Consider the following 18,395-nt stretch of genomic DNA (forward strand, 5'->3'; position numbering starts at 1 on the left):
AGCTGTGCTGAACTTTGTAAAGCTCTGCTTAGGCCCCAACTAGAGTTTTACATCCAGTTCCAGTCACCACACATTAGGAAAGACGAGAGGATCTTTGAGAGGTGCAGAGGAGATTTACCAGAATGGTTCCAGGGATGGAGGGGATTTTAGTTACAAGGTTAGGTTGGGGAAGCTGGGGTTGTCCTTCTTGGAGTAAAGGAGGTTGAGGGGAGATCTGATGGAGCTGTACGAGGTTATGACAGGTTTAGATAAGGTAGACAGGGAAAAGCCATTCCCATTAGCTGATGGCACAAGGATGAGGGGACTCAGGTTTAAGATTTTGGGCAAGAGTTGCTGTTGTGGTGGGTGGGTGGGGGGTGGAAGGCGGCGGGGGAGGTGCTGTGAGGAAGAACTTTTTTAATGTAGCGAATGGTAAAGACCTGGAACTCGCTACCCACAAGGGTGGTGGAAGCAGAGACGCTGAATGATTACAGAAAGAAATTAGATAGGCATGTGAGGGAAGTTAACTTGCAGAATTACCGGAATTGAATGGGGTTTTTGGCGGGGGGAGAATGGAACTAATTGGATTGCTCTGCGGGGGAGCTAGCATGGGCTCGATGGGCCAAATGGCATCCTACACCTCATACTTATCCAAGTCCAATTTCGATTCCGGTGCCTGTTAGTGTTGCGCTATGACCCATGTTCATTTGGAACATCACTGGCAGCAGGCGAACAACATTAAGATTCCTCCAAGTTCACCCACTCAGCAGACAGCAGTGACTTTCCTCCTTATAGTGTGCATTGGATTTGAACCCAGGCTGGAGAGATCGGAAGGCAGTGTTCCAAATCACTGCACCATTGGGCTTCCAATTCATCGATACCTCTGCTTGGTTGTAAATGATGGACTATTTGTGAAGCTATAGAAGAATGCTAAGCTATAGTTGGTGAAGAAAACTATCTTGTGGTTTATAACTTCTTCAAAACATCCAGTTCCCACCCCCCCCCCCCACCAACTGGGGGAGACAGTGTGTATAGTGGTAATGTCATTGGATCAATAATCCAAGCTACTCCGGGGACATGGGTTCAAATCCCACCATGGCAGCTTGTGGACTTTAAACTCAATTAATAAATTTGACTAATTAATCAAAAATCCTAGATTTGAAGAGCTAAGACTATGAACCCATCATTGATTGTTCTCCCCCTGTTCACTAATGCCCCTTAGGGAAGGGAATTTGCTGTCCCTATCTGGTCCGTCTGACATGTGACTCCCGACCCACAACAATGTGGGTGACTCTTAACTGCCCTCAAAGGGCAATTCAGGATGGGCAACAAATGCTGGCCTTGCCAGTGACGCTCACATCCCATGAAAGAAAAGTTCCTGTACAGAGCATTACCACCTGTACCTTAAGTCTAATTCACTGTGGTTAATCCAGTATGAGTCTCCTCCTCGACATTATCACAGATTGTAATAATTCCTGATACTCACTAAGCATTAACCCAGTACCCATCTATGCTAAGTCTCAGTGATATAACTCTTGCCCCTGAGTCAGAAGGTTGTATGTTTAATTCCAGAGAGACTTGAGCCCAAAAAGTGAAGTGGATGTTCCAGTGCAGGACCGAGGGAGTACTCTTTTGAAGAGTAGCAGGGAAGCAGTCCTTAGTGGCCTAACCAATATTTAGCTCTCGGCTAACATCATTCTGGTCATCATCACATTACTGTTTGTGGGAGCTTGCTGTGCGCAGATTAGCTTTGGCTACATTACAACAGTGGTTACACTTCCAAAATACTTCATTGGCTGTCCCTTGGGACATCCTGAGGTTGTGAAAGGCACAGTATTTTTTATTAAAAAGTTATAGTCTGTTCAAGAACTGAACCCAAATCCAAGGTGATTCTTGTGGAACCCCTCTCACAATGCTAAAAAGCAAGTTGTCTGATCATTGACCCTTCTTTCCCCTTTCTTTCTCTTTTGAAACCTTCACTGTTTCTATTTCAATTGATTCTACTACGTGAGGAGGAGGTGATGGTGTAGTGGTATTGTTGCTAGACTAGTGAGCCAAAGACTCAGGGTAATGCTCTGGGGACCCAGGTTCAAATCCTGCCACAGCAGGTGATAGAATTTGAATTCAACAAACATCCAGACTTAAAAGTCTAACAATAACCATGAAGCTATTGTCAGCTGTTATTAAAAACCCATCACAAAGGAAGGAAATCTGTTGTCCTTATCTGGTCTGGTCTGGCCTGTGACTCCAGACCCACTCTTAACTGCCCACTGAGTTGTATCAAATGGCTACAAAGCCTCAAAAAGGAACCTGGCACTGGAAACGACAACTGTCAACCCTGCAAGGTGCCTGCTAACATCTGGTGGTCTGTCCCACTGGCAGGACACTGCAGAGGTGGCAGCATGGTGGTATACAGCCAGGAGGGAGTCCTCAACATTGTCTCATGGCCATCAGGCCAAACATGGGCAAGGAAACTTCCTGCTGATTATCATGTACCGCCCTCCCTCAACTAATGAATCAGTGCTCCTCCACGTTGAACACCACTTAGAGGAAGCACTAAGGGTGGCAATGTACTCGGGATGGGGGGAATTCAATGCCCATCACCAAGAGTGGCTTGGTATTACCACTTCTGACCAGGCTGGTCAAATCCTAAAGGACATAACTGCTAGATTGGACCTGCAGCAGGTGGCGAGGGAACCAACAAGAGGAAAAACATACTCACCAGCCTGCTGCAGATGCATCTGTCCGTGATAGTGTCAGTAGGAGTGATTACCACACAGTTGTTGTGGAGACGAAGCCCTGGCTTCACATTGAGGACACCCTCCATCATGTTGTGTGGCACTACCACTGTGCTAAATGGGATAGATTTCAAACAGATCCAGTAGCTCAAGACTGGGCATCCATGAGGTGCTATGGGCCATCAGCAGCAGCAGAATTGTACTCAAACACAATCTGTAACCTCATGACCTGGCAGATCCATCAAGCCAGGGGATCAACCCTGGTTCTGTGAAGAGTGCAGGAGGGCATGCCAGGAACAGTACCAGGTGTACCTAAAAATGAGGTGTCAGCCTGGTGAAGCTATAACACAGGACCAATTGCATGCCAAACAGCATAGACAGAGCTAAGCAATCCCACAACTAATGGATCGGATCTAAGTCCTGCCACATCCGGTTGTGAATGGTGGTGGGCAATTAAACAACTCACTGGAGGAGGCTCCCCAAATATCCCCATCCTCAATGATGGGGGAGCCCAGCACATCAGTGCAAAAAATAAGGCTGGAGCATTTACTACAATCTTCAGCCAGAAATGCCGAGTGGATGATCCATCTCAGCATCCTCCAGAGGTCCGCAGCATCACAGATGCCAGTCTCCAGCCAGTTTGATTCACTCCACGTGATATCGAGAAACAGCTGAAGGCACTGGATACTGCAAAGGCTAAGGGTCCTGACAATATTCTGGCAACAGTACTGAAGACTTGTGCTCCAGAACTTGCCACTCCCCTAGCCAGGCTGTTCCAGTGCAGCTACAACACTGGCATCTACCCGGCAATGTGGAAAATTGCCCAGGTATGTTCTATACACAAAAAGCAGGACAAATCAAACCTGGCCAATTACTGGCCCAACAGTCTACTCTTGGTCATCAGTAAAATAATGGAAGGGGTCATCAGCAGTGCTATCAAGCGGCACTTGCTTATCAATTACCTGCTCACTGACGCCCACTTTGTGTTCTGCCAGGGCCACTCAGCTCCTGACCTCATTACAGCCTTGGTTCAAACATGAACAAAAAAGCTGAACTCCCAAGTTGAGGTGAGAGTGACTGCCCTTGACATCAAGGCCGCATTTGACCGAGTGTGACATCAAGGAGCCCTAGCAAAACTGGAATCAATGCAGATCGGGGGGGAAAACTTTCCACTGTTTGGAGTCATGCCTAGCATAAAGGAAGATGGTTGTGGTTGTTGGAGTCATCTCAGCTTCAGGATATCACTGCAGGAGTTCCTCAGGGTAGTGCCCTCAGACCAGCCATCTTCAGTTGCTTCATCAATGACCTTCCTCCCATCATAAAGGCAGAAGTGGAGATGTTCGCTGATGATTGCACAATGTTCAGCACCATTCGCAACTCCTCAGATACTGGAGCAGTCCATGTCCAAGTGCAGCAAGATCTGGACAATATCTCGGCTTGGGCTGACAAGTGGCAAGTAACATTCACACCACACAAGTGTCAGGCAATGACCATCTCCAAGAGAGAATCTAACCATCGCTCCTTGATGTTCAATGGCATAACCATCACTGAATCCCTCACATGCTGAGGGTTATCATTGACCAGAAACTGAACTGGACTAGCCATATAAATTCTGTGGCTACAAGAGCAGGTCAGAGGCTGGGAACCCTGTGACGAGCAACACAGCTCCTGAATCCCCAAAGCCTGTCCACCATCTACAAGGCACAAGTCAGGAGTGTGATGGAATACTCCCCACTTGCCTGAATGAGTGCAGCTCCCACAACACTCAAGAAGCTCAACACCATCCAGGACAAAGCAGCCCTTGATTGGCACCGCATCCACAAATATTCAGTGCCTCCATCACCGACGGACAGTAGCAGCAGTTTGTACCATCTACAAGGTGCACTGCAGGAATTCACCAACCCTCCTTGGATAGCACCTTCCAAACCCATGAACACTACCATCTAGGAGGATAAGGGCAGCAGATAGATGGGAACACCACCACGTGGAAGTTCCCCTCCAAGTCACTCACCATCCTGACTTGGAAATATGTCACCATTCCTTCACTGTCACTGGGTCAAAATCCTGGAACTCCCTCCCTAACAGCACAGTGGCTGTACCTACACCACATGCACTGCAGTGGTTCAAAAAGGCAGCTCACCACCACCTTCTCAAGGGTAACTAGGGATGGGCAATAAACGCTGGCCCAGCCAGTGAAAGCCCACATCCCGCGAATGAATAAAAAAGGGTTGGATCATTAACCTTCTAAGCTTCCTCGTTCTTCTAAGCTCCAAGCAAACTGCCCTACACTTTCCTTCAATGAACCCAAAGGACCCAAGAAGTACTGAACTCACTCTGATTTTAAAAGGACCTCAGTTCCTTTTTCCCTCAGTTTCCCCTTGCTCTAACAACCTTCAGCATTCTAAAAGTCAAAGTGTAATGTCAACTCATCAATACTTAATTTTGTCTGACCAGCTAGAGCAGGTTGGAGGGCTGAATGGCCTTCTCATGTTCCAATGTTCCTATATCTCCACTTCTTTCTTACAACCTTGGCAATTTTCTACACCATGAACCTCTGTTCCTGCAAAGAAAATATGGCAAACGCCTTAATAATGGCATCGCACAAGATTAATTGCATTTTCCTTTGGTGTTCTCATAGATACCAATAAATTGTCTCCCAGCCAAGAGGACGCAGACCAAGATATTTTCAATTACACTTCAGGTTTCTCAAAGAAAACAGAAGTAATAAAGAGGTACTATGAACATTAAAACATTTTATATGAGTTATCTAAAATCTTCTACCAGTCACTGTAATATAAATTGTTGGTTCTGTGGTGCTGCTGGGCTTGTGCCAGTGGGACAAGTTAGTTTTAATACCAGTTGGCTCTACACTGACAATATGTTCACCCTAAGGATCAATGATTTTGGCATCATCACACCAGCTCTCTTGGGAAATAATCTGTAGTAATTAGGGAAAATTCTAGATCTGGTATTGAAACCAGATTGCTGAGGGAGGAAAGATATAGCCGATAATATACACTGCCTGCATCACCTCTCCAGAACTGACACACCATAATGTTAATAGCTTGACAGAAAATTCCAACTGACCTCCTCATTATAAGGACAGTATATTACGCACACGCAGACAAATGCAGACGCACACTTGATTTCAAGACAATAACACTCATGTGTCCTCAGTGTTCACAATAGTTGTAATTGCTTGAGTAAGCTCGCCAGGTGACTCCCTGGCTCGATACACTACCCACTGATCCACCCAGAATTATAAGAATTATATCAGGGCTAAATTAAGAGACAAATTGCAGAGACTCCCCCTCCTTCAGGCACCATGCCCTTAGAGGGCATTGGCGACCACAGACTTCCATTGGATTGGTCCATGATTATGCTTGGCAAAGTACAGCAGTGGTTTGCTGTTGCCCTCTGCAGCATGGCTGACCCAGAAACTCTCCCACTCTTACCACCTGCCATCAGGCGTTTTGAAAGGACCTAGAGGCTGATGATCAACCTGTTTGGCCGCATTATGAACACACCTTCTGTGGCCATCAAATTGGGACATGAACCCAGAGCTCCTGGCCCAGAGATAGGGACATCACCCACTGCACCACATGACCTCCCACATTGCAGAGACAAGGCTTGCACAGGCTGAGTATCCTTTATCCATAAATCCAAAAACTGAACACATCCAAAAATCCGCACTTTTTTTGATCCTCATCGACCTTTAGCGGGGGAAGTCTGTGACCCAAGCTGACATGAACCTCGCCGACCACACATGACCTTTATTATTCAGTGCTACATCTTACTTTTCTAGCCATTTTATTTACTGTAGATTATAGCTAGCCTAGGCTTAGACCATTGTAATGTAAGTAGGCCAAAGCCTATATGCGGTAGCCAAAAACTAACATGATCTGAAATCCAAAACGCAATTGGCCCGGAGGTTTCGGTTAAGGATACATGACCTGTATAAGTATAATTTAAGAGGTAATCTAACCGGGGTGTTTAAAACAATTTAAGGAATTGATAGGATAACTGAATTCATAAAATAGAGAGAGAGAGGGGATTTCCTCTGGTTGAGTTGGTGGCCGGGGTTGGGGTTGGGGGCTGGAGGCTGGTGGGGAGGGCTAGTCCAGAACAAGAGAGCATAATCTTAAAATTAGAGCTAGGTCACTCAGGGGCAACGTCAGGATGCACTTCACACAAGTTATTGAGGTGGGGGATCAATTGAAAAATTGAAAACGGAGATAGATCTTTGTTTGGCCAGGGTATTAAGGGTTATGGAGCTAAGATACACATCTGCCATGATCTAATTGAATAGCAGAACATGCTCAAGGGGCTGAATGGCCTCCTCATGTTCCTATAAAAGGCTCCCACTTGTTTTCTGCTCCCTGCGATAAGTTTGTTGATGGTGTTGGCGGCTGGGTAGATATAAACTGGCCTCGGTATCTCTAGTCAAGGCTATAGAAGAAATGGTTTGAAATTCTCTTTCCCAGTGGACACTGGAGGCTGGGTCAAGGTTGAGTTGGACAGATTTTTGATCTACAAGGGAGTCAAGTTTTATGGGTGGACCAGCAGGAAAGTGGCGTTGAGGCCACAATTAGATCAGACGCAATCTTATCGAATGGTGGAGCAGGAACAAGGAGCCGAATGGCCTAATCCTGCTTTTATTTCTTAGGTTCTTAAGGAACATTGGAGCAGAAGTAGGCCATTCAGCCCCTCGAGCCCTGCTCCGCTATTCATTTAGATCATGACTGATCTTCTACCTCAATGCCACTATCTCCACATCCCTTGTTGTCATTGGTATTTAGAAATCTATCGAGCTCTGCTTTGAACACACTCAATGACTGAGCCTCCACAGCCCTCTGAGGAAGAGAATTCCAAAGATTCACCAGCCTCTGAGTGAAGAAATTCCTCTTCATCTCAGTCCTTAACGGCCTATTCCTTATTCTGAAACTGTGTCCCTGGTTCTAGATGCCCCCAGCCCCTCCACCCAGCCAGGGGAAACTTCAATCCTGCATCTACCCTATCGAGCCCTGTAAGGATTTGGTACACTTCAATGAAGTCACCTCTCATTCTTCTAAACTCTCGAGGCCTAGTCTCCTCATCGGTCAATCCTGCCATCCCAGGGATTAGTCTAGATGATCCTAATCTAATGCCTCTGTTGGAAAATTGCATGAGAGAACAATGGAGTTCGAGGTCTCTTTTCACCCTCCAGGGAAGAGAGTTTGCTGACTGATGACAATCCTTTGGCCAATTGGTTGTGGTGGGTACTGATGATAGTCTTGGAATGGTAACCCAGCAGAGCGGCTAGTGGCAGAATTGAATTCAGTAAGCCCGGTGGGATTGTGCCAGAGGGAGAAGATGACCATGTTGTAAGGAAGCCCACATGATAACCTGCTGCCTGACCTGGCCAGTCTTGTATGTGACCACATTCCTGAGCTACGTGGCCAGATTTTACCACCCTTGTGCAAGCCAACCATGAAACTAATAATAACCTCCCGTCACTTCATTGGGGATGGGTAATTAATAAATAATTTCCCAATGACAACAACTCTTTTTTAAAAAAAGGATAATGTCTGAGGGCATGAATTAATACCTTAAGGGGAAGAGGTAGTGAAGAAATTGCCTCAGCTTGGATCTCATCTGTCTGCCGGATCAGGTTTCTGCATTGAAAACCCTCCCAGATACCCTGCATTCCTTATTGACCATTTTATCATTCTGCTGGTGGGGGTGGGGTGGGGGGGAGGGGGTGGCAGGGTGGGGTTGCTAAATTGCTCCTGCAGAGAACTGGCATGGGCACAAAGCACTGAATGCCCGACTTCTGTGCTTTAACCATTCTACAAGTGCAAGATACTTTCACCAGGAAACTTAACACATATGCTGGCTGAGAAGTAGAGAGTTACACTGACTGTGACCAATTTAGAAATGGCATTCAGCACCGAAAGGGTTAAACGATCAATTGTTCGTCCACAAGCAGACGGATTAAGAAACAAACTAACCTGTTGATGAGGGGGTGAGGGTGGTACTGGGTGGCAAGGAGAGTGCTCGGAATTGGCAGCGAGGTAACCGGGTGGTTTGAGAGCTGCACCATCCTACTTTCGGAGCACTGGATGAGGGATGGGATTGGATGCAAGGCTGTCAGCTCTGTGGTCTGAACGATTCTGCCCCCTCCGTTGATCTGGTGGTTGTCAGTCGCTGCGTGAAGCTTGCTGTGTCCCAGGCTAATCACCGGCATCTCCAATGGCAGGTTTTCCGAGGAGCTCAAAGGGGTTTCTATGGAAACCGGTTCAGATGCGTCTTGTTTGCTTGACTGAGTGGCATCCCTGGGGGTCGAGTCAGGAGCTCGGGTCGTGATTTCCCCTCGGTCTCCCTCGTTAGTAGGGGACTCACTAATTTGCCCTGGCTCTGTCTTCACAGGACTGCGATTGTCTCCAGTGCTCGGGGAAGAAGGGGACACGACTTTCTCCATCATCTTTCTCCTTTAGCCAGTGTGCCTCTCATCGAATTGAAGGCAGTCTAATAGTCTGGCAATCCACTTGGGTTTAGCTGTGGTGGAGAGAGAGAGAAATATGAAATGACAGTAAAAAAAAAAGGGGTAAACAACATAGAAGAAGACACTTTAACCGTTTGAAGACTGTGCTTCTGTTATTTTCTGACACTAAGATACTGGATGGCAAAACACAGAAACATTAGAGCTGGGGGAGGCTATTAAGCCCCTCGAATCTGCTGTACTGTTGTGAGATCATATGGATTTGACATCAGCCTGATTTAACTGCCTTAGTAACATTATCCCTCGCTCGGTTAAAAGCAAAATACTGCGGATGCTGGAAATCCGAAATAAAAGCAGAAAATGCAAGAAAACCTCAGCAGGCTGGGTAGGATCTGTGGAGACGGCAGAGTTAATATTTCGAATCCATACAACTCTTCCTCGCAGCTCTGAAACGTTAACTCTGTTTCTCTCTCCACAAATGCTGCCAGACCTGTTGAGTTTTTCCAGCATTTTCTGGTTTTTTTTTAATCTCAAACTAAGTGTTTGTAGAACCAATTAACTCAGAAATCACAGACTTTTGCGGGGAACAATCTAGGGCAGGGTACGACAGCGTTAACGTTGCTGGGCTAGTAATCCAAAGGTCTGGGCTAAATGCAGTAGCCATTTAATTTAAAAAAAAAATGATTTCATAGGATGTGGGCTTTGCTGGCTAGGCCAGCATTTATTTCTCATCCCTAATTGCCCTTGAGAAGGTGGGGGTGAGCTGCCTTCTTGAGCCGCTGCAGTCCCTGAGGTGTAGGTACACCCACAGTGCTGTTAGGGAGGGAGTTCTAGGATTTTGACCCAGCAACAAATAAGGAACGGCCGATATATTTCCAAGTCAGGATGGTGAGTGGCTTGGAGGGGAACATCCAGGTGGTGGTGTTCCCATGTGTCTGCTGCCCTTGTCCTTCTAGATGGTAATGGTCGTGCATTTGGAAGGTGCTGCCTAAGGAGTCTTGATGAATTCCTGCAGTGCATCTTGTAGATGGTACACACTGCTGTTACTGTGCGTCGGTGGTGGAGGGAGTGAATGTTTGTGGGTGTGATGCCAATCAAACGGGCTACTTTGTCCTCGATAGGGTCAAGCTTCTTGAGTGTTGTGGGAGCTGCATTCATCCAGGAAAGTGGAGAGTATTCCATCACATTCCTGACTTATGCCTTGTAGATGGTGGACAGGCTTTGGGGAGTCAGGTGAGTTGCTCGTTGCACGATTCCTAGCCTCTGACCTGTCCTTGTAGCCACAGTTTTTGTATGGCCAGTCCAGTTCAGTTTCGGGTCAATGGTAACCCCCTGGATGTTGATAGTGGGGGATTCAGTGATGGTAATGCCATTGAACATCAAGGGGCGATGGTTTAGGGAGATGGTCATTGCCTGACATTTATGTGGCGCGAATATTACTTGCCACTTGTCAGCCCAAACCTGGATATTGTCCAGGTCTTGCTGCATTTGGACATGGACTGCTTCAGTATCTGAGGAGTCATGAATGGTGCTGAACATTGTGCAATTATCAGCGAACATCCCCACTTCTGACCTTATGATGGAAGGAAGGTCATTGATGAAGCAGCTGAAGATGGCTGGGCCGAGGACACTACCCTGAGGAACTCCTGCAGTGATATCCTGAAACTGAGATGATTGACCTCCAACTAACCACAACCATCTTCCTTTGTGCTAGGTGTGACTTTAACCAATGGAGAGTTTTCCCCCGATTCCCATTGACTCCGGTTTTGCTAGGGCTCCTTAATGCCACATTCGGTCAAACGCAGCCTTGATGTCAAGGGCAGTCACTCTCACTTCACCTCTGGAGTTCACTTCTACTCCCCATGTTTGAACCAAGGCTGTAATGAGGTCAGGAGCTGAGTGGCCCTGGTGGAACCCAAATTGAAATAAAAAGCTAGTCTCAGTAATGTTTTTTTTATTTGTTCATGGGATGTGGGTGTCATTGGCTAGGCCAGCATTTATTGCCTATTCTTAATTCCCTTGTTCAGAGGGCATTTAAGAGTCAAAAGCATTGCTGTGGGTCTGGAGTCACATGCAGGCCAGACCAGGTAAGGATGGCAGATCTCTAAAGGACATGAATGAACCAGATGGTGATCATGAAACTACCAGATACCATAAAACCATCTGGTTCACTAATGTCTTTTAGGGAAGGAAATCTGCCATCTTACCCAGTCTGGTCTACATGTGACTCCAGACCCACAGCAATGTGGGTGACTCTTAACTGCCCCTCTGAAAAGGCCTAGCACAGCCACTCAGTTGTATTCAAGAAGGTGGCTCATCATTACCCCCTGGAGGGCAATAAGGGATGAGCATTAAATGCTGTCCTCGCCAGCGACGCTCACATCGAGTCATAGGAGTGTACAGCACAGAAAAAGATCCTTTGGCCCATCGAGTCTGTGCCAGTCATGAAAGAAAAAAAGTTGTAAAACCCTTCCAAATTTTTAGACATCTTTTAACTTTTGAATTATAGTATCTTTGACTAGCACAGGACATCCCAAAGCATTTTACAGTCAATGAGATATTTTTTGAAACATAGTCACTGTTGTAAAGTAGGAAACACAGCAGCTCCTTTGTGCACAGTAAGCTCCCACAAACACCAGTGTAATAATGACAGGCTAATCTGTTTTTAGGGCTTGCTTGAGGTACAAACGTTGGCCAGAAAACCCAGGAGAACACCCCTGCTCTACTTCAAATAGCGCCATCGGATATCCTACAGCAAGCTGAGCAGTTTTAAGCCAGAGACTTGAGCACGAGATCCAGGCAGACATTTCAGTGCAGTGTTGCAGGAGTGCTGCACTGACAGAGGTGTTCAGAGGCGCTTGGAACTCACTGCCTGAAAGGGTGGCTAAGTCAGAAACTCTCATAACATTTAAGGAGTATTTAGATAGTCACTTGCGTTGCCATAGCCTCCAGGGCCAAGCGCTGGGAAATAGGATTAGTGTAGTCAGATCTTTGTTGACCAGCGCAGACACGATGGGCCAAATGGCCTCATTCAGTGCTGTAAAGGTCCATGAGTCCATGAGGTGCTGTCTTTCAGATGAGTTGTTAAACCCAGGCCCTTTCTGTCCCCCTCAGGTGGACCTAAAAGATCCCAGACCCAGTATTTTGAAGAGGAGCACGGGAATTCTCCCCAACGTCCCGGGGCCAACATTTATCCCTCAACCAGCATCAATCAAATGACCTGGTCATTGACGCGTTGCGTTGTTCTCCGTGGGATCTTGCTGTGTGCAAATTGGTTGCCATCTTCCCTGCTTTGCAGCAACAACTACATTTCAAATTTACTTCACGGCTGCAAAGCGCTGAGGTTCTGATGAGCGCCACGTGGATGAAGCTTCTGAACGAGCTGAGTATTGGAGACAACAGAAGGACAGGCCAAGGGCCTGTGAGGAAAACTGAACCTGAGCTATGATGGGATCCAAATAATGTGAGGAATGTTTTCTGCTTCAGAACATCCAATTTCAATGGAGGAAAGGTGTGCGTGTCCCAGGCGGACAGGAACTTTACTTAATTTGCATTTCTCCTCCTCCCACCAGCCCCCCCCCACCCCCCCCACCACTACCCTCCCTCATGATTCGCCTGTGATTTGATGGGAGTTCTCCATCTGTAAATCTCAGTGTCTCGGAGCTCGAGTCCGCCTATCTCAAGCTGCCACTTTGCCTTCTCGAACTTCGGTCAAGCACTTTATTCGACTAAGCCAAGTGCTTCTGATACATTTTGCCATGAATCCATCATCAGATTCCAAGCTTCACGTACAACTCTCTCTAGTGGCTGGGAGGAAGTACCCACAGTTGCCAATCCCAGCACACAGTTCCAGGAATTGTAGTTTGCTCGAAGCAGTACCCTGGAGATCAGGCAGAAACATTATCAGGACATTATAAATTCTCTTTGACTGAACACGTTCCCTTATTAGTTATAGAATAACTTCACTGGAGTTGGGAAGTGGGGCAAGTTGACTGAAGCTGCAAATTATCCAGTTGTGGAACAAAGAGACTTTTCCCATTCCAGTTGGCTGTTGGCAGGCGACACAGAGGGATTGGCACTGGTGTGGCAGTTGGTCGACCAATGGCGGAAGCAGAAGGTCACGTGATGAAACCTCCAGGAATACATCCAACCCTAGTTGGCAACACGGGTTCCCTCATGTGCAAGACTCCATGACTGGAGCGCCACTTTGTAAAAGGATTCCAGTATTCTCGATGACTTTGCCGGAAATACCAAAGACTGGCGGACTTCACCAGTTACCATGCCCCTGCATACAGCCTGCCCTGCACCTGCACTCTTGCTGCTATGGTTACCATGGATTTCCCCGCATTCCTTAAAGCCAGTGAAAACAAAGATGGAAAAAAGCAGAATTACCTGGAAAAACTCAGCACGTCTGGCAGCATCGGCGGAGAAGAAAAGAGTTGACGTTTCGAGTCCTCATGACCCTTCAACATGAGGACTCGAAACGTCAACTCTTTTCTTCTCCGCCGATGCTGCCAGACCTGCTGAGTTTTTCCAGGTAATGCTGTTTTTGTTTTGGATTTCCAGCATCCGCAGTTTTTTGTTTTTAAAACAAAGATGGAGTTTGGCCTCCGCTCAAAATGATGAAGGGCTTTCTCTGATTTTATGGAGGACTTTGTTTGATTACATAGGTAAGGAACCTCCACTGGCAGGAGGGTCGGTAGCTAGCAGACACAGAGTTAAGGCAACTGCCAAAGGAACCAGAAGGGTTATGTTTTATACAATGAGTTCTAATCTGGAATTCACTGCCTGAAAGGGTGTTGCAAGTAGGCTCAATAATAACTCACAACAGGGAACTGGATAAATACACAAAGCATTTATAAGGCTGTAGGTAAGGGTGAGGAGTAGGACGAATTGGATAGCTCTTTCAAAGACACAGTGGGCTGAATGGCCTCCTTCTGTACCGTATTATTCTGTGATTAGTCTTGTTATTCATGCGATCATGTTCTTGAAACAATATTTTTGTTCTGAAAAGTCCTCACCGGTCTCCTTGTTATTTTCTGCAAATATTTGCAAAGAGGCTTCCTTGAAAAGTTTAACTGCTGACTCACCCTTGAGCAGAAGAAAGTGCCAAAAGAAATGACACAAGATGGGTGTGTGTGTGTGTGTGTGTGTGTGTTGTGGCATTGTCTATTGAACAGCACAGTGTGGCTAACACCTTGGTGACTTTTGACCACAACATTGTGAAACCACCATTCCACACAAAAGGTTTCTCTCTGAAACCAAGACAGATATCTTAACCCTGATAACAAAACAGTGCAGCGCAAATAATCTTCAGATCCTTTCCAAGAAGACCGAGGCCACATGACTGAAGGTTGGCTCGCTCAAGGACGTCCTAGAAAAATTGCAACTGAATTGGAACTTCAGGTGGATGCACAGTTTTTTAAAAATTCTTTCATGGCGTGTGGGCATCACTGCCAATGTCAGCATTTGTTGCCCATCCCTAATTCACAGAAACACACAGAATCACGTTGCAGAAGCGGCCCTTCGGCCCATCACATCTGCACCGACACGTGAGAAACACCTGACCTACCTACCTACCTAATCCCGTTGACCAGCACTTGACCCATAGCCTTGAATGTTATGACGGTGCCAAGTGCTCATCCAGGCACTTGTTAAAAGGATGTGAGGCTAACCCGCCTCCACCACCCTCCCAGGCAGCGCATTCCAGACCCTCACCACCCTCTGGGTAAAAAAGTTTTTCCTCACATCCCCCCTAAACCTCCTGCCCCTTCACCTTGAACTTGTGTCCCCTCGTGACCGACCCTTCAACTAAGGGGAACAGCTGCTCCCTGTCCACCCTGTCCATGCCCCTCATAATCTTGTACACCTCGATCAGGTCGCCCCTCAGTCTGCTCTGCTCCAATGAAAACAACAGTCTATCAAACCTCTCTTCATAACTTAAATGTTTCATCCCAGGCAACATCCTGGTGAATCTCCTCTGCACCCCCTCCAGTGCAAACATATCCTTTCTATAATGTGGCAACCAGAACTGCACCCAGTACTCCAGCTGTGGCCTCACCAAGGTTCTATACAACTCCAACATGACCTCCCTACTTGTGTAATCTATGCCTTGATTGATAAAGTGTCCCATATGCCCTTTTCACCACCCCACTAATGTGCCCCTCCGCCTTCAGAGATCTATGGACACACACGCCAAGGTCCCTTTGTTCCTCAGAACTTCCTAGTGCCATGCCGTTCATTGAATACTTCCTTGTCAAATTGCTCTTTTCAAAGTGTATCAGATGGAGTCTCCAGGAATCAAAGATTAATCTTTCAGGCACTTGGAAGGTCGCTTGGAAGGTCACGTGGCCAAACCTCCAGAAATTGGTTCCAGCAGTGTTGGCAACCCTACTGCTGAAGGGTGAATAGAGTTACTATGGCCCATAAATTTAAGATGAGGTTTAATATTAGCCTCATCAGGCTATAATTTGTAGACTCTTGAGCATTAGGGCACTTGGTTGCAAAACTATTTATTTTTTTTCACTCATTCATTCTCAGGGTGCGAGCATTGCTGACAAGGCCAGCATTTATTGCCCATTCCTAATCGCCCTCAAGAAGGTGGTGGTTAGCCGCCTTCCAGTGCAGACATAATGGGCTGAACGGCTTCTTTCTGTTCCGTTACTTTTCTAAGGTTCCATGGTTCTCGAGCTGCTGCAGTCCACGTGGCGTTGGTACAGCCCCTGTGCTGCCAGGAAGGGAGTTCCAGGTTTTCTGACCCAGCGACAGCGAATAAATGTTCAGGTGCTCCACCGCTGTCAAGTTAGGCTCTGGCAAGAAGGATGATTACTTCAGCAAAGACACCAAAAGGCTAATTGCATCGGGGGATGGAGAGTCCATTGAAAGTCAAGAGTGGCGGGGGTGGGGAATGAACTGAATGGACTGACAAACACATTATAAAAGAAAACTTGAAAGAACTTGCATTTATATAGCACCTTACATGACAATGCAAAGCCCTTTATAGCCAATGAAGTGCTTTTCCAAGTATAGGCGCTAGTGCAATACAGGGAATGGGCATACATGAGGACATTCAGATTACAAGCAGGTGTTACTTAGACATATTAACAGATAGATAAATAGATAATACCTAGATACACACGCTACCATCTCCTTCAAGTGTTCATCTATATTCCCTTCAAAATTGATGTGACTATCAAGGTGGGACCAAATTCAGTTTGCTTTTGCAGGGCTGCCTTTGGCTCATCCATATTCTGAATCCATCAAGAAACTCCCCCTCCAGGTGATAATACAGAGAACTCTCATGTTACAATAATGTTTAGTGGCTGAATTGCCTCCACTAGTATACTGCTTAATGTCTTCAGGTAAAATTCCTCTGTGATCCGGTAATGCCTCAGTTTTAAAATTCTCATCCTTGCTTTCAAATCCCTATCTATGTAATCTCCTCCAACCCCGTTTCTTTTCTTTTTTATTCAGTCACGGGATGTGGGCATCGCTGACTGGGTCAGCATTTATTGCTCATCCCTAATTGCCTTTGACGAGGTGGTGGTGAGCAGCCTCCTTGAGCCGCTGCAGTCCGTGAGGTGTAGATACACCCACAGTGCTGTTGGGAAGGGAGTTCCAGGATTTGGACCCAGCAACAGTGAAGGAACGGCCGATATATTTCCAAGTCAGGCTGGTGAGTGGCTTGGAGGGGAACTTCCAGGTGGTGGTGTTCCCATCTATCTGCTGCCCTTGTCCTTCCAGTCGTCGTGGGTTTGGAAAGTGCTGTCTAAGGAGCCTTGGTGAATTGCTGCAGTGCATCTCGTAGACAGTAACTGAGGAGGATTTGCTTCAAAGAGCTCTCTCCCCGACACCTCTCCACAGCTGGGATCATCTTCTTGCATTTCCAACTACCAACCTCTCACTATCACTGACTTAATCTGAAATCACTATTAGAGTATTCATTGCAGAAAGTGCTGACTGGTATAAGTACTACGACTAAGTAAGAAACTCCAAAGTCAGCTTTTATTGCCTATTTTAAAAAAAATCCCAGTTTCATTTTCAGCTTTTATTTTTAGCTTCTCAAACACCAGGGTGGAAAAAAAAAAGAGCTGAAAAAATAGGGTAAACTCAAAGAAAAATCGAAACTCACGGCTTCCAGTGATGGAGCGATTAAAGTCGGGGATGTGTACAGGGCCAGAAATGGAGGAGTGCAGGGATCTCAGTGGGGCTGGACGAGGTCACAGAGATAGGGTTGGACAAGGCCATGAGGGATTTGAAAACAAGGGCGAGAATTTTAAACAAAAAACAGAAAATGCTGGTGAAACTCAGCATGGTCTAACAGCACCTGTGGAGAGGGAAACGGAGCTAACGTTTCGAGTCCGTATGACTTCTTCAAAACCGACTCAAAACGTTAACTTGGTTTCACTCTCCACAGATGCTGCCAGACCCGCTGAGTTTTTCCCAGCATTCTCTGTTCTTGTTTCAGATTTCCAGCACCCGCGGTATTTTGCTTTTATCTTAGTGAGAGTTTTAAGATCGAGGCATTACCGGACCTCATAAAGGAATTTTACACGGACACATTAACAAGTGCACTCGTGGAGGGATTCAGTCACTCAGTATTATTGCAACATGACATCTCTGAAGCCAGGGACTAACAAAGCACATTTAAGCTGACAACACATAATTATTACACCGTTTACAGTCACCACTGGTTCTGGGCCTCACTAGCACTTCCAGATGTAGGAGAAGTTTGGATGATTATAATTACTATCAATGCATTTTTCTTTTCGCAGCAGAACACATTTTTTCAGCATGGTATTTGTGAATGGGCTGTGCACTGGAACACAGGCACAAGGGGAAGTCATTTAGCTGCTCGAGCTCGTTTCGCCATTCAATGAGATCATGGCTGATCTGTGACCTAACTCCATGGGGTGGAATTTTATGCGGGATTTCAGGGGCTGTTGCGGTGGGAGTGGGTGGGTGGGCTGTAAAATGCGGTGAGCTGTTCAAAAGACCATAAAATCCCCGCCGGCGTAAAATTCCGCCCCATATTTGCCTTTGCCCCATATCCCTGAATACTGCTCGATAACAAAAATCTCAGTTACAAAGTTATAATTAACGCAGCATCAACCGTGTTGATGGGGAGGGAGTCCCAAACCTCCACCGCCCTTGGAGTGTGTTTCCTAAGTTCACTCCTGAAAGGTCTGATTCTAATT

At 46.5% G+C, this 18,395-nt stretch overlaps 1 protein-coding gene across 4 annotated transcripts in view; it reads right to left on the reverse strand.

The window, feature by feature from the left end:
• The window catches only part of LOC121271219 (T-cell acute lymphocytic leukemia protein 1 homolog), a 43,757-nt gene that overhangs the window by 20,650 nt on the left and 4,712 nt on the right, over positions 1–18,395 (reverse strand). For all 4 annotated transcript variants that reach the window (XM_041177028.1, XM_041177029.1, XM_041177032.1 and 1 more), the window contains one exon: positions 8,708–9,254. In XM_041177028.1, coding sequence (XP_041032962.1) covers positions 8,708–9,180 — 473 coding nt within the window. In that variant the 5' untranslated portion in view covers positions 9,181–9,254. The remainder of the gene's footprint in view (positions 1–8,707; positions 9,255–18,395) is intronic.

The sequence above is a fragment of the Carcharodon carcharias genome, chromosome 30 (genome assembly GCF_017639515.1).
Source record: "Carcharodon carcharias isolate sCarCar2 chromosome 30, sCarCar2.pri, whole genome shotgun sequence".
Taxonomy (NCBI): domain Eukaryota; kingdom Metazoa; phylum Chordata; class Chondrichthyes; order Lamniformes; family Lamnidae; genus Carcharodon; species Carcharodon carcharias.